Source organism: Anser anser, assembly GCF_964211835.1.
Source record: "Anser anser genome assembly, chromosome: 3".
Lineage (NCBI taxonomy): Eukaryota > Metazoa > Chordata > Aves > Anseriformes > Anatidae > Anser > Anser anser.
Genome location: NC_139722.1, coordinates 94593131 through 94619523, shown reverse-complemented (window position 1 = coordinate 94619523; position 26393 = coordinate 94593131). Strand labels below are relative to the sequence as shown.

General features: G+C 41.7%; 1 protein-coding gene across 4 annotated transcripts; it reads left to right on the top strand.

Annotated features, from left to right (window-relative positions):
* Positions 1 to 63: 63 nt before the first annotated feature.
* On the top strand, positions 64 to 26339 carry SLC3A1 (solute carrier family 3 member 1). Of its 4 annotated transcripts, none has more exons than XM_083828803.1 (11): positions 64 to 5672; positions 11762 to 12252; positions 12732 to 12911; positions 13768 to 13922; positions 15074 to 15199; positions 18118 to 18237; positions 19118 to 19242; positions 20899 to 21097; positions 22216 to 22362; positions 24809 to 24925; positions 25764 to 26339. In XM_083828803.1, the coding sequence occupies exons 1-11, from the start codon at positions 5650 to 5652 to the stop codon at positions 26202 to 26204; spliced, it is 2124 nt and encodes a 707-aa protein (XP_083684929.1). In that variant the 5' UTR covers positions 64 to 5649; the 3' UTR covers positions 26205 to 26339. The 4 variants fall into 4 exon arrangements, with proteins under 4 accessions (XP_083684929.1, XP_083684931.1, XP_083684930.1 ...); XM_083828805.1 differs by having other exon boundaries at positions 11617 to 12252; XM_083828804.1 differs by having other exon boundaries at positions 11390 to 12252.
* Positions 26340 to 26393: the final 54 nt, after the last annotated feature.

Genomic DNA, 26393 nt, shown 5'->3' with positions numbered 1-26393 from the left:
TCCTTATGTAGCCTGGTGATGGATGTGTTTTTGTTACACAGGGAGTGTGGTTCTTTGTCACAACAAGTCACAAGTCTCAAAGTGGGCTTCTCTGTGGGAGACACAACAGTACAAACAACATGTAAAGCTCCTACAGTAAATCCATCCCAAGCTCAGCTCAAATAAGTCCTCTTGCAGCTACTGGACGACATTTGTTTGAAGTCTAAAGATTCAAATTAATCTTAACTTCTTAGTCAGTTCATATATTTAGGTTCCTTAAAGATCTGAGGTTAGACCTAGAAAGGTTTGCAGTGTTTTGGGGAGAAATAGTTATAATGCAGAAGCCTCACTGTAAAACTTTTTACTGATTTTATTTATTTTACTTATTAGTGGAGTTGTTTAGCTGGAGGAAAAAAGAACAAAATACTCTGTGTTACTGACATTGCACAATCACAATGTGTTTGAATACTTAGTGTTATTCTGGAATGGGCATGATTGGAACAACCTGTAGGTTTTTGTCTGTAAGTTCATGACACGTTTGTTGGATCTGCTTCTAATGTTGTGATGAGCTGCAATTTTAACCTTGTTCCTCTGTAGTAAGAGTTCTTGTACTCCATGGGCTCCAGTCCTGTGAACACTTACATGTGTAGTTTCTTTCCATCAGTGTGGGTAGTCTCCCTGAAATAAAAGGGTTTATACTTTTATAAGTATTTATTGTATAGAAGTGAAGCATGCACAGAGGTTTTTCAAAGAGAAGGACCACAGCTTGCACAGCTCACTGAAATGTAAATCAAGACTTCTATTTGTTCCTTTTAAGTAGCACTGCTTTTAATTCATGCATACACTAGGTTTCTAATTCTAATCATGTTTCCAGTGTAATCAAAAAAACTGTTCAGATTTCAGCAGCCTGGAGGAGAAAAAAAAAAAAGAAAACCACTCATTTTCACTTGGTATTCTTAGCATGAGAAGTCTGAGATGTTTGATAAAGTTTTGTTCCTGTATTTTACTATATGCCATAACCTGTCAATTTTAACATTTGGTTTAAAATTATGTTTTCGTAGTTTTATTGCCATCTGGTAACTAACATACTTCTGTAGAGTGCTGAGAGTGGGATGTGTCACTTCCACCTCAGGTCTTCCTGAGATGTCACATTCAGCTTGAATCTTCTCTTCATTTTTGTGAACGCTCCTGTACCACAGACCACGTAGTCTGTGTCGGTTCTCAGATCTGCTCTCTGATCTTGAGCAAAATAGGATTTAACTGATCATCGTTAACATATTAAATTGAATAGGGAATAAAGAAATGGATGCAAATGAAAGGTTAAGTACTAAGTCTCCTCTTAATAGAGTGAATCTTCACTAATAGAGTGAATGCTTTTTTTTTTTTTTAAGCTTGCACACAAACCTTTGCAGGACTTGGCCAAACCATCTGTGCTTTTCGTGCTGCTTATGTGAACTGCTGCTGCTATTTAGGTTCGGGAGTTTAAAAAAAAAAGAAAAAGAAAAGGAAAAAAAAAGTGTACATTTGAAATAGATGTCAATTCTTTGAGCACACCACAGGCTAAGAACCAAGCTTTAGAAAGCTTTTTTTTTTTTGCTTCTGGAAGACTGTCTGATACTATTGAATATTAATGGATATTTTCTACCTAAATAGAAATGTAGCTCTTTCACTTCGTCCTATTGCAAAAATAGCCATAAGCTGTGAAACTGGTTAGATACTGGGTCATTTGGGGCTAATGTGGTGTAAGGGATGAGGAACTGAGTTAAAATATTCCTAGTTCTTGCTTGCTTTGATTCTAAAAAGAATTTCTTGCATGGATGAATGCATAAGTGCACTAGTGAAGTATTTCAAATAAAAGCTGAAGGAAAAAAAGACAACTTTACTGCTGCCTGACATTAGGTATGAGGTTCTGGCCAAAAATAAGAAAAAGAGCAATAAAAGAGCTAAGCACCTTTTTACTCCATCGACTAATTCAGGTTTTGTTGGTGTAAACATCAAATTTTAGATTTGGGGATTGTTGCCTGAAGACATTGCTTTTAGCTCTTTACAGCTATGTTTACAGCTATGTTTAGCTCTAAATTGGAAGGTAAGTTGGAGAGAGGTAGCTCTACTGGTGCAGGTGAGCAGCTGCATGGAATTCTCCCAGAGATGAAGACAATTTGACAAAATCACAAAAAAGTAACCAGGTCACTGAGCAGTTGCAATATTATCCGTGTAAGTATGCAGCTAGTTCATGCAGTTGAAACTCTGCCTGGGCTCTTGTGCATCTTTTGTAACACTTGGCTCAGCTTGACAGTCTGATCTGTCCTGCTTTTATTCACTTGGACTGTTGCTATACAGGTCAGACTTAGCTGTGCTTTGCTTCTACCGTTTCATATTCCCCTCACGACTGCTTTGCTGTCATCACATACAGGCGACTTCTGCACTAGCATGACTGTGCCTCTCCTGCGTTCAGCTCATCGCTTCTGGTCCTCTCTCCCTTCTTGCGCTGACGTTGTTATTCTTTTAATCAGGGCTGCTGTGCTTTGCTCTTGATGTATGAAAGGTGAAGTTCCCCCAAACACCTTATTTTCTTCCTCTAAAAACCTCCACAAAGCTCTCCTTTGCAGGGATGCATGGATATGAAGCCTGGCTAGCATCACTGAGCGCTTCTGACTGCATTGGGGAGTGCTTCCTGCTTCTGTCCTTGGCTGTCCTTACTTGTCCATATGCAGCTCGACCGGGAATTCTCCAGCAGAAAAAGCTTTGCTCTACTTCTGCTGTGATTAGTGACTGGGAGTTAATACCAACTAACGACTGCCTTAGTACCTGCTTTTAAAACTTACTGAAGAGTGATAGGAATTCAAGACATGAGGGTAGTTTTCTAGAGGAGGAGCAATTCCCCATCAGTTTGGTAATCTTTCTCTGAAGGTAGTTGTCCTTGCTAATAAAGAAAGCAACACGTAGATGCCTTCTGAAGGCTTGTGGTGACTAATTGAAACAGGGATGTTGGACATAATTTTTCTCACCTAGTGTGTCAAATCTGCTTTGGAAATGACTAACCCTGATTCTGCTTTCTCAGACTGCTGGAATTTAAGGTGAGTTGGGGAAAGGTCGAGGCTACATTGTAGTAGTGTTTGGTATTGCAAGGGCCCTGCCTTTGATCTTTAAACAAGGTGGGAACAATCCAATTCCCAAGTCCCTTCATCAAGATCGTGGAAGTCCATCTTGTCTGTAAATATAAATACTGATTTTTCTGGCATTTTCAGGTAACTTTAGGATTCTGGTGGGTAGCTAAGGGATGCTATCTAACATAATTACTGTTGAGAAAAATACTATGCAAAGTTAAGTAAGAAAATGACTAAATGAGGTTTACTTTCATCACTTTGAAAGAGCTGCAGAACTTCAGTGAAAGAAATTCCCCAGAAATTCACAGAATGAACATTCTGCCTCTTAGGAGGTAAAACGCCACTTTTAGGAGTTTAATCTAGAAAGGAAAACTAGAAATACTTGGAATTGTTATATTCCTTGCAAGAATACCAATTTCTGATTGAGAAATCTGATTTTTTTTTTTTAAAAGTCTGCTAAGAGAAACTACGGTGAAACACCTCTCTGGACTGAAGTTGTATTTCAGCTACATTTTGAGTTTTCTTCATGAATGTGTAGTTTGGTAAATACCCTGCTCTTAGAAGTTAGTTGGAAACTTCGAAGCAAGTGCATGCGTATTGAAGAGTCTGATTGCGTTAATGAAAAAAATATTTCCCATTGTTTTTTATAAGGAAGCTTAGAAACAATCCCCATCAAATTCATTCTATGTATATAGATAAATAAATTTTGTCTTGGCAAGATGCTCACATGCAAAAGGGTGGACGTCTGCTTAAAGTCTTGGACAAATAATGTACAATATTCAATTCTTTTTAAGAGGAACTGGAGAATGCTCTCAGATTTTTTTGATCTCTTATTCAATGGTCATCTTCAGTTCATAAACACATCTAATTTTAACTGTGCAATAATGATTTTGGCCTCAGTATGTAAAGCAGATGTGTTTTTCCAGTGTGTTTAAAAGAGTAATATTTCAGTTTTGGGAGCAGGGAATGTGAACACAATAGTGAAACCGAAATGAAATACCTTTCCCAGTTCTCTGAAATCTGCATTTAATTTGTCAAGATACAGTTGTGGGAAATACTCCACTAATGCAAACAATCTGCATGGGCGTTAGAAGTGTGGTGTTTTACCACAACTTATCAGTCTCTACTTTTAGTCATGGGCACCTTTTTCACCATACTGGGTTACAAATTCTAGGGTGGGGAAATACGTTATATATCTGCTCATTCCTACTCATCCTTACCTTTAAAACATTCAGGTACTGTTGCTTAAGAGATTAGAGTTACTGTATTTAACTTTGCTCTCAACTTGTTAGGGGATGGAAAAAAGGCACGTAACCAAGTGTGTGAAAAATTGCAACAGCTATTTTGTATGTAGCTAAAATATTTCAAGTGCTGCTTCTGGAAGTGGAATGGGAAGAAGAGATGGCACATTGACACCAGGAGGGACTCTGCCAAGTTTGAGTGCTGTTCTGCTACCTGAGAAGGAAGGAAATCACTCAAACAGCTCCTGCTTTTCCTCATTATTTTTATATAATGTTATTTATTTTTTTTGGTGTTGCTTAATGAAATGTATGCCAATTTGCTGATGAGAGGATCAAATAGGTAGAAGGAAGTTTGTGAAATTCAACATATCTAGTCAATATGGCCAGTTCTAGTATGGTTCTAGCGCCTCTGCTTTGAACTGCATTAAACAAAATTAATCAAAAGGAGAAAAATGTACAAACTGGACATTATTGTTGACGTAAAGATGTATGTCTGAATCTTCAGTTCTGAAATCTTAAAAACAAACTGTTCTGAGTATATTAGAGTATCATCGTACTTAGTGCTACAGACTCCTGGACATCAGAGCAAAACTAAAAATGTGAGAACTATGAGAGCAAGTGTCATATAAAGAAAGGCAGGCGTTTGTTTTAGTCCTTCTCCAGGAGAGATGGGGGAATGGATACATGTGGTAGTTGTCAGTGCAGTATTTGAATGACTAGTGGGGGGAAAAGTTTGGAAGCATTATGTACTTGTTGAATGTGGGATTAAATTTTTCTTTGGTTTGTTAGTATGGATGAGCTAGAGCAAAGCTGAAACCTTTGACCTTTCACCAAAAAACTTTCACTTTTCACCCGCCTTGAATGCCAGGGGATTCTACAACTGAAAACTTGAAGTTGTTAGGAGTCCTTAGCATATAATGTTTTCAGATAAAGCTTGGTTTTTAGAAAAAAAAAAAGTTTCACTTCAAGGCTTTACTTAAGACAAAGAGGGGCAGCATGGTTCGTAATCCTGAGTGGTATTTACCAGGGTGAAGACCTAACTGAAATTCTTCTTTAGAAAAACTTGCATCAAAAGTAATGGGGGAAAAAAAATGAAAAACCTGCTTAGACTACTTCTGTTTATCACTGTTTTTAGAACAGAGTCTGTTTAAGCCAGTGTAGGCTGCACCCTATCTCTTCCTCCTGGTTCTGACTGTGACTGGAACTTTTCTGACGCCCTGTTCTTACTGGCTTCGTTCTGGACACGCTCGGCCACGGTCACTGCGCTCCTCACGCCAGGCCGCCCTACCCTGTGCTGCTCATCTCCTGTGCGACGATGGACAATGAGGTTGGATCAAGCCTGTCAGTAAGTAACGGGTTCTTCTGAGCCAGCTGTGCGTACACATGGGTGATTACTCAAATTTACTGTCCCCACACATCTTGCTCCCAGTAAACCTGCTCATGCTGCTTCCATGTTCACTTGGGGTCTTCAAACCTTGAGAAAGAGGCCCACGTACTCTCCCTGCTATTCTGCATCCCACGTCCTGGTACTGCTGATTTAATGACAAGCTTGGAAGGGACAGACTCATCTCATAGGGGCTTAGTCTGTAGGAAATGCTGTATGAATGGTTTTTTGAGACAGTTCCAAAGAAAAGGTTAGTTGTTTGGAGGCAGTCAGTGTGGCTTGAGCTGAGTAAATACAGTTGTCCCGGGAAAACTATAGTCAGTTTTCAAGTTGAAATTTAGGAACTCTTTCATTACTATTTCTGGCCACTGGACGTCTGTTATCCCTCTGTTAAACAGGTGTCATACCATGCTCCTTCTCAAAAGGAGGCAGTGGTTATTAACTGGAATTAGTTTGGTGGTTTTTTTTGTTTGTTTTTTTTTTTAGCAATTCTTCTAGCTTTTTAAAAATAAGAACTGTCTTAAGAACTGTCTTCCATTTGCCTTTGTATGTTCAGGTCAACGTAAAATTTAAGATTAATTTCTGCCACTTAAGTCTGCGTTGAATGGTATGTGTATCTATTTGGAGAGGGCTTCTTGTAGTTGTGAAATGTTTTTGATGCTGAGGTTGAGTTTGTGCTGGCCAGAGAGCACCTTCCTTGAACACAGAAGCTCGCACAGGCCAGCTCTTGCCGTGTACCACACTAGGTCAGTGTGGTGAACGGGAGGAGGTGTGCTTTAGTGTCGTTTTCCAGAAATGTGTATTTCCAGTTCTTTGGTTTCACTTCCCAGCATTCATATTGATTTTAGACACTAACTTTCTGGTGCTGGGCTGTTATGCTCTGATGTGGAGTCAGTGGAGTGTTGGTCACAGCCAGCCCTTGTAAAAGCTTTGGGATCAATTCAGTAGTCCAGTGAAGCCTTCTCTACAAAGAGTGGAAACATCTGATCTGATGTCTTTCAGCAGGAAGTTATTTTGGGGGAGCATGAGTATGTTTGATCATGAAATGCCCACCGCAATTTGCAATGTGTGAAGAAAGCAAAGTAGTTGCAGGAAGGTCTATCTAGATGCATTGAGACAGGGAAGGATTAAACTCTAAGCTCTGGAGAGGCTCAGTGGCCTGCTGTATATACTCGTGTGGTACTGCATACATGGCTCTTGCAGGTGGGGACACTGAGGCCGCGTGAAAAGCATCACGGCTCATGTAGTAGGGTGATGGCTATGGTCACGCAGGGTCAGCACTGCAGGGTCGGGCAGGACACCGCACTCCTCGCCTGTGGCTCCTCCCTGAAAACCCCGTTGTCTACATGAGGAAGTGCCTAGAGTTCAAGACCCAAACTTGCTCCTGGGTTACTATTCAGCGAGTGTAAATCGTTGTGAGAAGCTGTAGCATGGGTAGAGGTAGCAGGTAGCGTGCTTATGGGGTGCTGTCTCTTGGTAACCCTAAGGGTGGATGTGGTTGCGATACAGCACGGTCCCGTCCTGGTTTTGATCTTCTGCTTGGCTCCTGTTGGGCTGTCTAGCTGGGCTGTCTGTACTTTGAATTTTCCATTTCAGAGGTCCTTCAGTAACACCAGGTCACTCTTGGGTTTATAGCCATCACAGCTGCAGCAGCACAGTCTTTTGGGATTTAATACTGTGCTGAGTGTCCCCAGCTCATAGAAGAGTAAAATCAAGGCCTGGGTCTCTTGCTGGCAAAGACTTTAAGGGCTAGGCTGGAGAAGAAAATTGTTTGGAAGTTGGTGTCCTTTAGGACAGAGCTGTGACAGACAAATGCCATAAAGGGAAGAGTGGAAGTAGTGTAGTTTGAGGAGGGTGCAGGAATGAGTGAGCTTCCTCCTGGAGAAGAGCACACTTGAATTTACTTTTAAAATAAAGGGTGTGTGGCAGTACCATGTTTGATCCTCTGTAGGGGAGGGCATCCGGAAGGAGTCAACTCTGCATGCTGCTGTGCTTGGAGCTTTGCTAAGAGCAAGGATTAGGGGATAATTGTTTCCATTAGAAATAGTGGGAGAAGCCAGCCATGCTGATCACCCACGGGGGGCAGGGGCCAGGTGCCTCTTTCCCAGAAAGCTACCCCTGCAACATCACATGAGCCAAGCAGTAGGTAATTACAGCGTTTATAATGCCATTAACCTTTAATCACATAGTCCATTAGTGGACTAAGAGCATTTTAAAAAAATAAATAACAAACCACCAGGCCTTGGCGTGGTGTCTCGTGCAATTAGATTTTAGCAGGACTTCAGGCTGCATGCTGATGGCAGAAACCTCATGTGTGGTCAGGGAACCCCTGGGTAAGAGATACCACAGCAGAAATTTGTTTCTAGAGAGTGTCTCACTCTCGATGGCTGCCCTCTGTGTCATGGGAGGACTTTCTTAATGCCGAATGAAATGTAGCTTTAAAGGTCAGATTATCCATCAGTCCTGTGGGAGCCGCTGAGGAAATATTGTCAGCTCTAGTGTTTGCCTTTTTGCATGGGTGTGAAGCTGGCCTGGGTTCTGTAAATAATGAAGTTATATTTAGCTGTGAAGTGCATTATGTCAGAGCAGTTTCAGTGGTAACAAAACATTTAATAAAAAAGCATTAAGCAAGAGAACTTTTAAAAAATAAACGTCTTCCTACACTTAGCGCATTAGGGTGCTTAATCACCCCTTTGTGTGATTTTTGGTGTAATATGTATGGTATCAAATAACTGGTAAGCTACTTGGCATTTGTATAGCATCAAACAGCAGACTCCTTAGTCAGCCAGTGCATTGAAATAATTATATATAAGAAATACTTGTGGAAATTAACCCCTCCATCTTATAGAAATAACCATGGCAATCTGTGTGGAGATAGCAGCTATTACTGCCCACATACGGATTGGTTTTGTTTCCCTATCTAACGCTGAGGTAAACAGAGTAACTGGCACAGAATATGAAGTGTTTTCTCTACTGTTTAATGCTTTTCAGTGGATTCTGCTAACGCAGTAGCATTGGCTAGTTATTCCTGCGAAACTGTAAAATTGCTCAGGAGGGAACTGTTTCAGAATTGCTTGAGAGCAAGCCAGAAGTGTAATGCCTGCATACATAAAATACATTTTAAAAAGAAAAAGTTAAACCTCGGTGGGAATTGCTGGTGATCTGCCTCTCAAGCTGAAGTTTACAGTTTCCCTTTATCAAATAATTTTAAAGTGAGCAACTCCTTCAGATGAGGAGGGGGGAAAAAAAGGCCTAATAAATACCTGTGTGGTTTTATATCTAGTTAATATATAGCAATTGTGCTGGCAAGCAATGCAGCTGCCTGTGCTAACTGATAGCAACTGTAAAGGTATGGAGTGAGCTGTCAGCTGCTGTAGGACACCAGCCCTGCCCAGCCCTTCTGCAGGGCATGTGGGTAGTTTATCCAGAGGCATTTGCTGTCTTGGTCTTGTTACTTGCGTTGCTTTGGTACAAAAGCAGCTAACACAAATACCACATGGGAGCTTTTTTCCTTTTCTTTCCTGTATGAGACAGGCTATTTTTAGTCTGCAAGGAATCACATCTACAGGAGGAGGAGGTACCAGATTCTGGGGCTTCTTCCCGAGGGTCCATAGTAGGTAGCTTCCAGGATCTACTTTAAGCTCCTTGGCCATACTTTCTCTACAGGTTTTCTAGAATAATTTTTTGGTATTCAAGGTCCAGGTGTCCATCCTAAACATGTCTATGCTTTTCTTATACCTATTTGTACATCAGCTCTCCTTATATAGCAACATGGAGTTAATGTGAAATGTGACTGAAACCTGTAAACACTGTCAGTCTGACTGTAAAGCACTGAAGTCTGGCTGTAAATCTGTGTGTTCACCAAGACAGTTACTTGATTGTTTCTAGCATGGATTATCTTCTGTGTTAACCTTAAAATATTGTGTCACTGTATCTCTGCATGCCCAGTAGACACCTGGAGGTTGAATTAGTCCACAGAGATTCATTTACAGATGTCTGAAGCTTGTGTGTGGTGCTCCCCCAGAATAATCCTCTTGATTTTAGCTGCATGCTTGGCAATTAGGACACAATCTGTGCTACTTAAGGTATAAATAAGCATTTAGCATTACTTATGGATTACATTAGGACAACAGACGCTATTTTGAAGGAGCAGTTAATGAGTGGCCGGTTTCATAGAACAAACACGTGCAGTTGTGCACATGGAAAATAATTGAATTAAAGGGGAAAAAAGTGTCAAAATGTGATAGTAGCTTTCAACTACTTAATATTAAGTTTGTCTTTATTAGTTGTAAGAATGATGTATACTGAAGATAACTACCTGTGTATCTTCAGATCAAACATACACAGCCATGCAGGCAATTATTACTATTAAATATACTGACTTAAAATTAAAGGAAAAAAAAGGGTAAGGGGTAAAAAAACTTGGAATCTGAATTCCAGCAGTGCTTTAGGTAGTAATGTACAACCTGGGTGAAGAGAGGAAATCTGATCCTCTGCAGATTTTATGTGATCTGAGGTAAGCCATTAACCGAACTTGAATTCTCTCCCTGCGTTTGATTCTAGAAGCACAAGCCCAGAGATCTGTTGATGTGAGACCTAACTGTTGTGTGCCTTGCTTTCTGCTCCATGAAGTGGAAATAATAGGGCTTCCTCTACAGGGACGGTCAGGAATGTACCAAAATGAATGCGGGACATGAAGGGTGTTATTTAACTGTTGCTTGGTCAAGTAGCTGTGCCTTGTGCCTTGTACCCTGCCTCCCTGTCCTGTCCTCGCTGTGCTGAGCTGGTATGGAGCACCCTGTGGCCTCATGGTGACCTGGCAGTTTAGGAATAGAGCTATTGAAAGAATGAAATGACATTTGCTTTTTGCCAGCTCTATTTCCCAGCCTGGTTCGCTGCTCAGCCACACAAATACTTCACCTGGCACAAGGCAGGGGGCAATGCAAGGCAGGAAAAGCAGCCAGGGGTAGGAGTTTACTAGATGGGTATTAAATGCTGGTGAACTAGACGGAAAACTGCACCTGAAGTTATGGCCATGGAGCATTGCCTGCCCAGCAGTTCTTTAATTTGAAAAATTACACGTCTGTGTCCCACTGACCTGCCACAGATGCCTTAGGGGCCTTCTGCCATGTTTTGAGGCAGTCGTGGTAAAAACATTTTTGTATCCTAACTTGAGGGATTCATTTGGTTAAGAAGCCAAAAACAGATGTTTCTGAAGCACAACGACCCGCTGGCATTTGCCCTGTGGCCATGGGCAGACGTCAGCTGTGGCCTGCAGCAGGGCCCTGTCACGGTGTGCGTGCCTCAGGATGCCTGGGGCAGCGCGCAGGCCCGAGGGGCTCTTTGGGGGGTGCAGGTTTGCAGGTCTCGGGCCAGCTGAAGTGTAGAGCGCACAGAGGTGTAAATCTGGGCCTGCTTGCGCAAAATTTCAGTGTTGCTGATCAGCAGTGAGCAGCTCTGCCTTGGGTGTTTGTGCCTGGGGATAGCTGTGGGGGCAGCAAGCAGCCTGTAATACGCGTCGAGCTGCAGGACTGGCGTGTGCCTTATCGCTGCTTGGGAGTTGTGGGTGGGCTGCGGTGGGCTGCGTCTGGGCTAGCCTGTGCTGTGAGGAACCCAGCACAGCAGGCTTGGGATCTTTCCTTCCTATTGAATTTGTACTCTTGCTCTTGGACCAGAAGCTGCCCACGCCTTGTTCTCGGTGCCGATGTTTTCACTACTCATTCACGCTGAGGTAGCAAGGGAGGCAAGGACCGATCTGCAAAGTCGAACACTTACTAAACCTTTTATAAATTATATTAAAAACCAAAAACAAACAACAACAACAACAAAAAACATTTCTATAGAAAGGACAAGAAGTTACAACAGTAAATGTAACTGCTCCTTGGAAAACTGTGCTTTCTTGTAGTGTTTTGTTATCTTGCTGAAGATGCCTGTTATGCAAAAGAGCTGGAGCACTTTGTCCTTTTTCTGCTTTGAACTTTGACCAATTGGTCAGGATTATTTATAAACCCAGGTGCTAATTACGCTGCTTCTCATTCCACTGAACAAAGGTATGCTGGCTCGCTTCCTTGCTGTAGTGAGTGTCTGTCTCCAGGACAAGAGATACCAAGCAAAATGGTTGACGAGGAAGCAAAGAGCTTACCTATGGAGCTGAGTGAGAAGGGAGGTGTGGAGAACAATGGATTTGTTCAAAATGAGGCTTTTGATGACAAGGAGACTGATACCAGTAGCCAAGAAGAAATGCCAAAAACATGCATTATTGGCGTGAACCCAGAAGCTATTGAGGAACCAGCTTTGGAGCCCTATGCAGGGATGCCGAAGGAAGTCTTGCTGAAGTTCTCCAGCCAAGCCCGGTACAGAGTCACCAGGGAGATTCTCTTTTGGCTCATAATCGCTGCTGCTGTCATGCTTGTGTGTGCTACGATTGCTATTATTGCTCTGTCCCCAAAGTGCCTCGACTGGTGGCAAGCTAGTCCTATTTACCAGATCTACCCTCGTTCTTTCAAGGACAGCGACATGGATGGGAATGGTGATCTGAAAGGTGGGTGAACTTCCATTTTTGTTGTGTGTAATGCAGGGCAGCAGTCATTTGTGTGTATTTATATATATATAAAAATTTAAAAAATAGTTACAGTCCAACAGAGAAAGCCACTTGAGAGTGGCGTGTAAGACTTGTTTTACGTATCACCAATGGCCACTTACATTCTCATTACTAGATCTCACCTGGAGCTTCTTGCTCAAGTCAAGTCTAAACCTGGAGTTAGACCAAAAGTTTAGGTATGGGATTGAGAGCAAACAGCAGAACTTTAAAGTGGCTTGAAATGGTTTCCATTTTGTGGTCTCATGCTACTCCTGAAGAAATTTCAAGATTGCCCTGCTAGCTGAGATCAGTAAAAAGTGGGGGTGATTAATGTATCAAAGGGATCTGTGTTCCATCTTCGAGAACCCACAGCAAACTTACTTCAACAAAAATATTTTGTCTTTTGTAAAGAGTTGATGATGCCCTTTTCATTTACATAGGTATCCAAGAAAAGCTGGACCATATAGTGAATTTGAACATAAAAACAGTCTGGATCACTTCTTTCTACAAGTCCCCCTTAAAAGACCTTGGCTATGGAGCTGAAGACTTCTATGATATTGATCCCATGTTTGGATCAATGAGTGATTTTGAGAATCTGCTTGCAGCCATACATGATCGAGGTAAGCTGCAACTCTGATCAAAATAGCTCTATTAAAAAGGTGTTCACTTGCATGATAGAGGTGTGCCTTGTACCATTAAGTTCCGATCTTGAGTTTTCATGAGCACGCATGCAGGGCTCACCTAGTGCTGTGGTCCCTGCTGGGTCTGGGAGTGCGTGTCAACGGCCCAGGGGCATCACGCCTGCCAGGCAGTCGTGGCCTTACTGATGGCTGCTTTCTGGAGAAAGCAGAAAAACAATTAAGAGGCTGGGAGGAAGCGTGCGCTTCCTTCCTGCAATTGCATCCTTGGTTGGTGTGTGTATGCCTTAGACTCAATGCTTGCCCAGGTGCTTCCTTCTTACAGCCACTGGGCTGAATGGAAAATGGTTTGCCAGTCTCAAAAGCGTTTGAGATTTTTAAAAAAGCCTGATCTGTAGGAAGGGTGAGGAAGAACATATGTTCATTAATGCTTGTGAAGTGGTGATGCCCATTTCCCAGCTGTGAGATGGGAGAGAGATGTTGAAATCAGAGTTCTTGGCCAGACTTGGTTGAAGTGGTTCATAACCACAGAAATCTGCTCTGGTTTTCTTCCCTCTTTATAGGGAAGAGTCCCAGCAAGATGTGCTGACCCTGCTTGCTGACCCTCATTAGTTTAGCCAGACAGGTAGCCTGGGGCTTTTTGTCTTTGTGTGTGTTGGCCCCAGCCAACAGGGCTGTGTGAACCCAAGCTACATGCTTGCGTGTTCCTCGAGCACAAACCCAAGCTCCCAGGCTTTGGAAGAAGCCCAAATGCTTGTGATACGTTTAAAAAAAATAAAATAGAAAAAGCTGTGTCTTAAAAGGTTGAATTAAATATATTTATGATTTGATTTATAAGGGTTAAAAGTGATAATGGACTTAATACCAAACCACACAAGCGACAAGCACCGATGGTTTCAGCTTAGTCGCAACCGGACTGGGAAGTACACAGACTACTACATCTGGCAGGACTGTGTGCAGGCGGGGGCAGTGATCGCTGTGCCCAACAACTGGGTAAGTGTGGGCAGGGACGCTTGTAAATTAGGTTGCAGGTTGCCTGTAACAACAACGCCTAGAACATCGTTGTCCCGGTGGACACGGGGCTGTAAATGGTTGCTCACGGGTATGGACCGAGGTTACTAAGTGAGGCTGCGTTGGGTTAAGATTTAAACTGGTTCAGGGTGGAGGGGTTCCTACTTCAAACAATTTAAAAAATTACTCCATGCTAGAAACTGCATCTCTGCTCTGCAATCATAGTTGTGGAGAAGCAAAGCAATATGTTCTAGGCTTTTTTCCCCCTTTTCTGGAAGGTGGATCTCCTTTTTCATTTGCTTTGGGAGAAAAAAGGAAAATGTATGTATTCCATATATATGGTTGTCCAGAGAAGCTGTGGATGCCCCATCCCTGGAAGTGTTCAAGGCCAGCCTGGATGGGGCTTTGGGCAGCCTGGTCTGGTGGGAGGTGTCCCTGCCCATGGCAGAGGGGTTGCAATTATATGATCTTTAAGGTCCCTTCCAGCCCAAACCACTCTGCGATTCTCATTTATCTGAACTCTGAATTGATCGGTGCATGGTTAAGAGTTTGTATATTCTAAAACCTCCAGGTGGGATTGTTATTTCCTTCCCCATTTTGTTCCCCCAAACAACCATTTTGTTTGGTTGGTTTTGTTGTGCTTTTTTTTTGGTGTGTTTTTAACTGGAGTCTTAAGAGCCACCTCAGTTTTTGGAATTCTTTATTACAGAGATCATAAAATTAACATTTTAACACACTGACTGTGGTTAGTGCTTCAAAGGGACAATACCAGATTAAAGAAAGTGAACTAAAGCTATTTTTAACAACAGTTTTAGGAAAACTAATTCCAAGAGAAACGGTTCCACCCATGTCTCCCCCTCTTTGTTATAATTCCCAGCAGAAGTCTACTTAAAGAGGAATGAAACAAAGCATTGAACATGAGATACATGTGGCAAGGCCTTACTGAAAGGAAGAGCAACTAATAGGAGAAGGAAATAAGAAACAAAGTGTCAAAGTCTATTTAAAATTTAGTCCATCAATTAGGCGTTTTGTGCTTTATTATGTGCTTGTAATGCGCCACATCGTGAAGCATGCATATGACTAATTGTTAATTTGAGAGTTTGGATTATTTTTCTTCCCACTTACATGAACAGGTGAGCGTCTATGGGAATTCCAGCTGGCAGTTTGACGATGTGAGAAAACAGTGTTATTTTCATCAGTTTGGGAAAGAACAGCCAGATTTAAATTTCCGCAACCTTGCTGTTCAACAAGAAATCCATGTAAGTATGTGGCCTGTTGCTGCTGCACCGATAGCTAAGCAGATATTTCTGTGCTTGATTTGATTCTTTGTGCTACACAATTTACAATCTAGTTGGAAATAATTCAAGATCTACAGTGCATGTATTGAAACAAAAAAGCATCTAGACAAACTTTAAGTTTGAAAATTCAAGCTTTATCTTCTGATGCTTCCAGTATCAGAGCTACTTTGTTTCAAGTCTTTTTAATTTAAAAGCAAGCAATACCACCCACCCTCCAAAAAAAAAAAAAAAAATCCAAATGAAACTGTCCTTGAGTGGAGATACTGGTGGTGGGTTTTTTTCAGTGCTCTGTGTCTGATGATTATTGCTTTTTATGCTGGTTTAAGTCCCTGCTCTCACAAGCACCTGGCAAGATCTTGATCATTTTTGGAACAGGCTATTGCTCTTTAAAAGGAGTTCCTTTAGCCTTCAGTGGGAAGTGGAAGGGGATCTTCATTTCTTTGCTTTGAACCTTTAAGAGCCCTCTGCTTTTCAGCATAGCCTCATGCATAAGCGGTTCATGCTTGCTCTCTGTGAACCATATGCGTCCTTCAGCTTACATATTTTTTTCCACTCATTTTCTCAAACGTGGATGGCCAGAATTAAACATACTTACAGAAGAGGTGCCTGGGTCAAATTTTCTACAGTGGTATAAATACTCCCCCTCTAAGCCCTAAGATTGTAACTTTCCTTGAAGATGCTGCTGGTAGTCTCATAAAATGACTGCTGTAAGGAAACAGTTGTGTGCTGTCAAGTCTGGTCTCCACCAGGAGCCAACAATGAAGGCATTTACTGCATTTGTGTGTTGCATGGAGGACAGCATTTAATGAGAGGACTGACCTGGATGGTCGAGTGTCTTGTACTGAAGCTGGTGCTGAAGCACAGCTGAATCAGGCAAGCTGAGAGAAGCTGTAATCTCTGTTGATACAAGGAGGTGTTAATTAGCCAGCCCAATGGGGGGTGGCACCTTGTTTTAGCAGAGGTGTTTGGATTTTTGAGGAAGTGAGGCAATGCTGATCTGAAATGCAAGGAATGCCTGGGCTTGATAAGAAGGAGTTAGTTTCGGTCTCTCTGCATCTCTGACCACTTTATGTGGGGAGGAACATGGACAGCCTTTACAGCCAGGAATGTTTCACCAAGGAGTGGTTGTGTTCTGATAAAACCTCATGCCTGCCTCCACCACGTCTCCCAGTAGACAAAACGTAATTCATTAACGCATTGGGAAACAGGTCTGAAGATGGGGATTATGACAGCTGCTTCTTTTTTTCCTTTTTTTTTCTTCCTTTTGAGTAGTACAGCTACCTCAAGTGTGTTGATGTTAGTTCTTCGGCGTTTGTTGTTCTGTACTGTTGAATTTTGGTGCATTTCTTTGGTGCTAGTCTTCATGCCTGCCTGATTCTAGTATGAGTATCTAATGGGCTGTCTCTGCAGTATCTTTCTTCACTGTTGGTGTTGCAAGTGCATGAAGAAACAAACCAAAACGTTTTTGGTCTTAATTGTTAGCTGAAGCATGAAATGGGTTGATCTCAAGACTGATCGTTGACAAACTCCCCTGGTAACTTCTCTGTCTTGATGCTTCCCATAACATCATGTCTTTCTCCTTTTTTCTGCTGTTAAACGTACTTTTCAATAGTCATGGCTATTTTTTTTTCTTTTTTGAATGGTACCCGGTACATTGCTGAAGTAGCAAATAGATGCTGCATGTCTTATGCATAGAGATGAAACAAAGACTAGTAAGTTTAATCTGATAATACCCACCTTTGGTAAATGCTTGTAAACATCATTGATTCCTCCAGCATGTTAAAGAATAATCTTTGTCTAGTATGTTAATTCAAAATCCTCTTTCAGGTTAGGACTACAATCGGTCTAATCAAGTCAGTGTTTTATACTGCTGATACCTGGTGCTGCTTTTGTGATGAGCATGTGCCTAAACATTTACTGTTTGGAGGATTCAGTATTGGACAGACACTGCATTGAGAGCTGCTGCTTTCAGAATGGTTCCACGAGAAAGCACAGCTCTAAAGGTGGAATCCTGATTTGCCAAAAATCTGTAAAGCTTGAATGTGGAGTGGTTCTACTCCAGCCTATTCTGGCAAGTGTGTTCAATACACATGTTAAAAATTAAAAATAAGACAATTTTTTTTGTGCTTACATGAAAAAAACAGTATCTGGTCTAAAGGAACACGTGCACAAACTGCTCAAAGGGGTTGAACTTTAGAGTTGTTTGTGAAAACCAGAGCAATTAGAATTTTAGTATTATAACAGCTACTGAAGTAGGAAGTAATTCTACTAATAGTGACTAACCTCTGCCTTTGGTAGTGGAATTATTATTCAAGTTAACTGCTATAGATTTAAATTTTTTCATGTTCCTGCAAATCAACAAATAAGCCTGAAAATAAAATGGAAAAAAAACAAACACATCTGTCAAATAAAAGGGAACAAGCATTTTAAGAGCTCTATTGTATAAAAAGAAAATTGGTGGCACAAGGTCTGTGCAGAACAACATATTCTTGCATATTTGAATCAATGTGTTCTAATTGTGTGCAGGCAAGATGGGTGTTCACCGACAATAGTGCGTAGCATGATCCCAGTTGTTCTGATGGAAGAGATTAGAAGGCTCCTAGTGAGGCATGCCCTGGCTTTGGTCTCATGAATTATGGGAGAATTTAGACCAGTCTTTCTTTTTTATACCGGAAGAAGTAATAAGACATTTTCTATTTGTATGTCAGTGATAACTCAACAGGATTCACTTTAACTTCTAGTTAAAAAAAAAAAAATACAAAATCAAAAATAAATTGTTATATATTATTACCTACAGTAGGTTTAGTTTTCCTCTTTAAGTACGTGCTATTTTGAATGGTATAGGCTCACTTGAAATTCTCAACTTTTCCCTTGTCTAGGATATTATCAAATTTTGGCTTGGCAAAGGAGTTGACGGATTTAGTTTTGTCGCTGTTAAATTTCTTCTAGAAGCCACGCACCTACGAAATGAACCGCAAGTGAACAAGTCTCAGAATTCTGTAATATATATTTTCTTTTTTTCCTATATTTTCTACTGGGGCAAGAGAAGTGTATGTTTTTACTCTTCGGGGTCTTAATTAGGGCTTTAGGAATAAGGAGTCATTCCTTGGAAGGGAAGTGACTCCTGGGTTCCCTGCAGAAGGAGTATGTACAGGAAAGAAGCAAAGCAAGAGTGCTAAGAAAATTGTCCATATGCCCTCCGTATTTCTGTTCTGACAGTTGCTTTGAATTTTGTTTGAAATACTTGGCTTTCAAATTATATTCTAAAAAGACCAGTGTTGTGAGTTTCAAAGATCTATCGGTTGTCTTTGGGGAGCTCATTACAAGAGGTAGGCTCGATGCTCTGGCTCACTTGGGACCCCATAGCAGTCACTAGCACATATTTCTTTTAAAGTGCTAATAGGAATCGGAGTAAAACAAGCAGCAACAAAAAACCCACCTAATTGGCAGCGCATTACAGTGAGAGGTGGCCAGAGGCGTTGCGAAGCACCCGCCCTATTGTTTTTGCTGAGGTGATGAACCCGGCGGGCGATGTTAGCAGATAGTGCGGGCAGTGAGATGCTGTTCCCCTGCTGAGCTGGGGATCACACAAAACTCATCAGCTCTTCAAATACTGTTGCTTTAAGTTACCACAACAACAACATGGCGTGTAGCCAGTGTGCTCAGTGCTGCAGGTGGGCTCTGCTGCCTAGTGCTGGGGACGGTTCCTCGAGCCCAGTTCTGATCCGCACTGTTACCGTTGGTATGCTAAGCTCATTTCAGTTAAAATTTTACCTGTGTTGATGGATTGTCTCAAGAGTGGACAGGAAGAATTTGGGGAGTTCTGAATTCTTAAAAAATACTGGGGAACTAATGGGGAATATTGCCTTGGCCTTTAAGGAGAGCATCACAGCCTATTCCGAGCTCTACCATGACTACACAACCACCCAAGTTGGCATGCACGACATCATCCGTAGCTTCCGCCAAACCATGGATCAATACAGCAGTGAACCCGGCCGATACAGGTAATCATTATTAGGGCTAGTGAATTCTTTTCCTGATTGTCACCTTCTTGCTAGCAATAAAATGTTTTTTTAATAACATAATGTGCTGTAAAATGTGTTCTTACCAAATGCAAACGGCAGTGCATAGGCTATGCTATCTCTTCCCCAATGTGTACAGGAGAAGTGTACAGTGAGTTGGTCCAGGTAGCTCCAGGCATGATGATACAGAAGTAGGCAGAGTGTGTGACCACAGAGGTTGTGGCACCACTGTAATTAAAGCCCATGAGGCTGATCCACTGTAGCATTAATAACACAGTTCATAATGGTTCTGTAGTCAGAGTGTTAGAATCACAGAATGGTTGAGGTTTGAAGGAACCTGTGGAGGTGCTCTGGTCCCACTGCCCTGCTCAGGCAGGGCCACTTGGAGCTGGTTGCCCAGGACCATGTCCAGGTAGCTTTTGAGGACCTCCAAGGGTGGAGACTACAACCCCGCTGTGCAACCCGTGCCAGTGCTCAGTCCGTCTTGCAAAACTAAAAAACAAAAAAGTGTTTCTTTGCATTCAGGCCGAACCTCCTGTGTTCCAGTTGGTGCCCATTGCCTCTTGTCCTGTCACTGGGCACCACTGAAGAGCCCGGCTCCATCTTCTTTACATTGTCCCTTAAGATACTGAGATACACTGAGGTCCCCCTGAGAGTTCTCTTCTCCAGGCTGAACAATGCTATCTGTCAGCCATTCACAGAATCACAGAATCGTCTAGGTTGGAAGAGACCTCCAAGATCACCGAGTCCAACCTCTGACCTAACACTAACAAGTCCTCCACTAAGCCATATCCCTAAGCTGTACATCTAAACGTCTTTTAAAGACCTCCAGGGATGGTGACTCAACCACTTCCCTGGACAGCCCATTCCAATGCCTAACAACCCTTTCAGTAAAGAAGTTCTTCCTAATATCCAGCCTAAACCTCCCCTGGTGCAACTTCAGCCCATTCCCCCTCGTCCTGTCACCAGGCACGTGGGAGAATAGACCAACCCCCACCTCTCTACAGCCTTCTTTAAGGTACCTGTAGAGTGTGATAAGGTCGCCCCTGAGCCTCTTCTTCTCCAGGCTGAACAAGAGAGATGCTCATCATCTTTGTGCCCCTTTGCTGGACTTCCTCCAGTAGTTCATGTCTCTCTAGATCTGGGCTCCCAGTACAAGCCCCCATACTCCAGGTGTGGCCTCACCAGTGCTGAGTAGAAGAAAAGGATCACCTCACTTGACCTGCTGGCAGTGCTGCTCCCAATGCAACCCAAAACTCTCACCTTCTTTGTGGGAAGGGCATGTGTCTGACTCATGTTCAGCATGTCAAACAGGACCTCCAGGACATTTTCTGCAAAGCTTCTTTTCAGCATGGAAATTGCTAAAAATGTTCTTCTGTGCGTGTGGTTTTGGAAAGAGAAGGCTCATTAAGATACAGCCTTTTGCTGTAGGTTTTTCACCAGAAATTTCCAAGTAATATCTCCTATTACTCACTTTACAAAATCTAAGCTTCTCTGTGTTTTTGATGGGAAGGAGGGAAGCAGATGTAATTCTTAATCCTGTATTATTTTCTAAGAATGCCAGACATTTCCTAGCTTTCTTCAGCTCTGTACAAACCAGGACTGGTACAAAAAAAGTACTTGTGTACTTCTTTGTAGATTTATGGGTTCTGATGGTGATGAAAAGGAAGACATAGGAGCAACAATGATGTATTATGGAACAACTTTTGTCCAAGAAGCAGACTTCCCATTCAATTTCTACCTAATTAACATGAAAAATCTATCAGGAAACAGTATTTTTGAAGCCGTCAACTTGTGGATGAAAAACATGCCTAAAGGGAAATGGCCAAACTGGGCGGTAAGAGTTCTGGACTTATCCTTACTGGAAGGGCCAACCTAGGTGATAACCGTAGGTGATAGTTCCTCTTAAGGTGATAGAAACCTCCCCCCCACACATGTTAATTTCCGTGGGATTAACTTTGCAGGTATTTGCTATGAAGCATGGTTGGGATGTGCAGGAGATGAGCCACTACGGGCTTTGATTTCCCCAAATGTAACGTGGGGGCAGCTCTATTTACCTATCGGATGGGACTCTCAGGAATGCAGTTTTGTATCCTCAAGGCTGTGTCTCTGGGGAAGGGGGCAAAATGCCCAAGGGAGTATTTAGAAACAGCTTTTGGCTGTAATGGCTTTCAGAAAGAAAAAGGCAACATACAGGGACCATGTGGAGTTGCAGCTACTGGTGTTTCACCACATTCCTTCCTACACACAGATCTTTTGTTCCAGTCCCATGCTCAAGCATGCCTACCTTTTGGGTGTTCTCCTTCAGGGCTGCCAGCTTTTCCCAGCCCCAGTAAAAAAGTCATCTTCTCAAAACAAGCACCACCTTCACATGGCAGAGAGAATGGTAGAAATCTGAGGGAAATGTTACCGGGGGGAGTTAATGAAGTCTCAGGCTGATTTGTCATCTCCCTGTGCTTCTACCACCTACGTTCTAAAATATTTTGGGCAGAAATTTGTACTGGTGTCAAAATCAAGATTCAACTTGCAGACCTGGAGGTGAAAGGGGAAAAATTACCTGCTACATTATTCAATCAACTAATAACACTACAGGTCTTTCTAAGTGGTAAGGCCCTTTTCTCAAAATAAGCCACTCTCGTCATTTATTTCTTTTGGGTGATAGTGGCATTAGTGTAATTATGCACTTGGAATAGTCAAGGGAGCATTTGGCCAATACACATGAAATACATTTAGCTACTTACCTAGGTGGTGATGTTTGGTGTATGTCCCTTTATAGGAGAAGATAGGCTGGAATCCTTCCTTTCAGCCCCGTGAAGACAGGCCAATTCAAATACATTTTTCTGTTTATTTTGTTGCCTGTGGATAGAATTTCACTCGAAATGGTTTGCCTTAGAGTAGTTTCATGTATGCATAGAATTTTATAATGTCTGTTTAACAGAATGTTGTTTTCTTCAGGTCGGAAGCCCTAACGCTGCTCGGATTTCATCTCGCTTTGGGAAGAAATATGTCAGTGTTATAAACATGCTGCTTTTAACCCTCCCTGGTACTCCTATAACTTACTATGGTGAAGAAATAGGTATGGAGAACATTGCTTCAGGAAATGTAAGTGAAGAGTACATAAATTCTGATCCTGTTACTTAGTTCTGAGAAATGGAACTACCAAAAATACAAGAACTCTTGATTAATTGACCAACTCCAGTCTTTGTCAATATTTAGGTGGTATTCTGTGTTCCACATTGCAAAGCCATTGTACAGACTGCAGAAACAGCCAGGCCAGAGACCAGAACTGAGGCCCTGATGCATGCTGAGCTGCAGGGTTATAATCCTGGTCCCTGCCTGCTGCCAGATTAGTTTTTGTTGCTTTTCTTCGCTTCAGCAGAAGAGGCAGCAAGTGCCCAGGCCTGGGCTAGTGGCTTTGAGAGGTGCGTTCGGTCACCTGAGGCAAGAGGAACAGAGTTCTGTATCCCCTTCCTCTCACAGTACTTGATTCACTCTGTCAAAGTCCATTATTTCCTGGCTACTTCTTAGAGGAAACCAAAGTTCATGGGAGCATAGCTAGAGCCACGGTCTCCTGGAGACTACTTTGCTCTCACTATAAAGAGGCACCTCCCTAAACCACAGCCCTTGCTAAAATGCCCAAGCTCAGAAGGGGCGTCCCCTAAAAAGGGTGGGCGTACGGATCAGCCACTGCTTAGCATTTCCTGGTGGAAGGGGCTTTTCCTACCCACAAACGGATTTCTTTGGATTTCTATTTTAGATCCAAAGGTATAAAAGATTTAGGTACCTGAGCCCTGGGACCAGCTCCCTAACTCATTTGTTCGTGGTTGCAGCTAACACCCAGCAGGATGTTTCTGTTTTGTTAGGCAATGGAAATGTTCAGAATTAGGTTTATTCAAGGTCATGGGATTAAACCAAAGTGCCCGTGCCTTTCACACTGTGATGACCTACCTGAGTTTCAGTTTTCATATTCTGCCCATATTAATTTCTCATCTCTTCCCTGATTGTACCTGACTGCTGTTGTATCTTTTGTCAGAGACGTACTGGCATGGCTGGAAAAGGTCATGCCCAAAAGGGAACAGCTCAGCTCTGCCTCTTACGACCATATTTGAGCACCTTAAGAACATGCTCCTATGGCAGATGCTGTTTTTGCTGTGGAAATCCTCTATTACAGAATGAGACACTTGTGGTGATGTTATCAACAGTATTGGCAAGTTTTGTACCAAAGGGAAGGAAGCACTTGCACAGAAGCACAGGATCATCTCTAGGTTTGTCTGATTCAGATGTGAGGTAGTGGTTCCTTGACTTAGGAAATCTTTCCCCTGAGAAATGCCAGGGTCAAAGCATCTCCTGCATTTTCATACTGCTGTTGATTACTGTAGGCAGAAAGATACTCTTCAGAAAAGTGGCTTGCCCTTGGCTCCTCAGGGTATGCTTGTTTAGTAGCCACCCTGTGGCTCATGGCTTTGTAACAATGCAAAACCACGCTTCGTTCAGTCTGGAAGAGGAAGAATCCCTGATTAATGGGTGTCTTAGAAAGATGGAGAGTATTTGCTAAGGGAATAGTTTTTATCCCCAGCATTTGAACATCTTCAAGAAAAACTAAAAGAGGTAAAGATGAAAGGCAGCGTTACCAGTGTTGAAAACTTAGGTTTCTTTTTTCCTGCTTTTCAGAACATGCTAAAAGGAGAAACCCATTATTTATAATGTCACGAAGCAAAGTGACAATTTCTTTTGTTGAGCTGCTTTTCTGACAGATTGTATTGAAAAGTGCCCTTTATATGAAAAACAGTTTTCATCGAAAACAAACACCCAAAGTATGTGCAAAATATTTTATGCCCTCTTATATCATTAAATTTAAGTGTCAGATCTTTTGGCAAGCTCTTCAATAACAATGAGGAAGCTTTTTCAGAATTTTTCTGAATCCTTCAAAGTGAGAACTTCAGACTTTTTACATCAACACTTTTTAATCAGCTAAAACCTGGTATTCAGTACAATTTTTGCACTTGAGAAAAAATTTATTTCTAATATAAGAAATCCTCTCCAAATTGTAGTCCTTGAAAATATATGCTCGAAGGGATCTATGGTGAAAAGTGTGATGGTTACAAGAAAGCAGATACTGAAGAACATTTACTAGTTGTTTACTGTTCTCTCTTCTTGGCACTCGTTACCTCATATGTTCACTAACGGCGTGTCTAGTTACCTATCAGAATATTCTAGCTGTCTTTTATCCAACCTTCTGTTGCAAGGCAAGGCTACTAGACTCATCTGGGGACTCCAAATTTTACCCAGTGATGCCACATCTATTAGACTTTCTGTTCTCTTCCATTTCAGCAGTTGTCTCCATTCATATTTTCTCACTGTTTCTATTTAGAATTGCAGCAGGGTTACATCCTCCGTGTTGCATCTTAACACGAGCTAGAGAAAACAATACTGAAATGGTGATTGTATGGAATATGTTGAGAGCATGTTATTTAAGGGATAACTTTTTAACAGACTAATCAAAGTAGGAACTTCTTGGCAACAGCTCTAAACCCACTTTATTTTCCAGGTGACCTTCCCAGAGAAATCCCCCATGCAGTGGGATGGCCAAGTTAACGCTGGTTTTACTGAAGGCACCAGTAGTTGGTTACCCGTTAACCCTGACTACCAAAGTGTGAATGTTGAAGTAGGTATTTGTGTGACAAACCAAAGGTCTGAAAATATTGTAATGCATCTCTTTCGCTCTGACTTCCTAGTGGGAACTGGCAGTGTAGCCAATAAAAACAAACTCCAGGGAGGAAAACAGAAAGGTATGGAATCCTAACTAATTTTATGAGAGAAGGAAATCCTTGCACCAGCGAGGAGTCTACTTCATCTATATTCATTTAAACAGAGCAACTGCAATTACAATGTACGGGTGGCTTTTAACATCCTTTTAATCATTTTAACATTAAACTGAAATCCAGCCTTTGTTTATATTAATATATAGAGCACCATCCTTGTAACAAGAACTTAATATAGACCATCTCTAATGTAAGTAAATAAATTTTTCAAAGCAGTCGAGCAGTGGATCAAACAGATTTTGCTGATCTACAGTGCTGATCAGAACTGAAGACAAAAATATGATTCAAAGACAGGAAAAAAATAAAATAGGAAATAAATTCTCTGATTTCAGTAGATCAGACTCAATGAAAACAGTTCACTGTCAAGCTTTTAATGGCTATGGCTTTCTGCGGAATAAACAATAAATACTCAAAAGGACACCTGGGGAAGTAGAAGTAGTGTCACTGACAGGGGAATTCTGTCCTGCCAAATAACCTCCATCTCTGCCACTGCATGAATCCCAAGAAAGTGCAGGAGAAAAAGCAGTTTTTCAGTGGAATGAGCAGACAAATTTGAAGAGTTAATTGTCAAAACTGAATTTTAATATGCACGTTCTTGGCAGACTGTGTGGGTGTGAAGGAAGTAATATCTCCTCCATTCGGTGGGAAGAAACAACCCCATTAATGCTGACTTTGTTGCAGGTACAGATGACCTGGTCCAACTCAACCCTGAGCTTATACAGAGAGCTAACTTTACTTCGCAACAATGAGCTGCCCATTCATCGGGGATGGATGTGCTACATCTGGAATGACAGTAATGTTTTTGTGTATGTGAGGGAATTGGATGGGTTAGATAGAGTCTTTATGATGGTTCTCAATTTTGGACAGGAATCGACAATAGACCTGAAAGGTATAGTTCCTAGTCTTCCCTCAGTAGCTACTATAAGACTAAGTACCAATTTTAGCAATACTGGTAAAGATGTCAATACCAACACAATTAAAACTGAAGCGGGAGAAGGCCTGGTCCTTGAATATAAAACAGGAAAACCTGTTCATACTATGGAGGCTTTTCAAGACAACTGTTTTGTGGCAGAAAAAGCTTGTTATTCCAGTGCATTTAATTTACTCTATGTGAACTGTTAAGTGCAAGAGTAGAATAACCAAGTTTTCATGTTAGTTTAGAAAATGCTGATTTCAAAGAACAGGAAAAAATCTGTCTCTTTTTATGGCTTTTCAAACTTGCTTTGTGTACAAAATAAACAGCCTGAAAAATGAAATTAATACCTAATTGTCTTGTATCTGTATTGGTAATGAAACACTGGTCCGGTATAA

Coding starts and splice junctions, on each gene's coding strand:
- SLC3A1 (XM_083828802.1), top strand. CDS start 9,237: ATGAGACAGGCTATTTTTAGTCTGCAAGGAATCACATCTACAGGAGGA. Junction 18,238..19,117: donor TGAACAAGTCTCAGAATTCT/GTAATATATATT, acceptor TTGGCCTTTAAG/GAGAGCATCACAGCCTATTC. Junction 22,363..24,808: donor AGAACATTGCTTCAGGAAAT/GTAAGTGAAGAG, acceptor TTTATTTTCCAG/GTGACCTTCCCAGAGAAATC.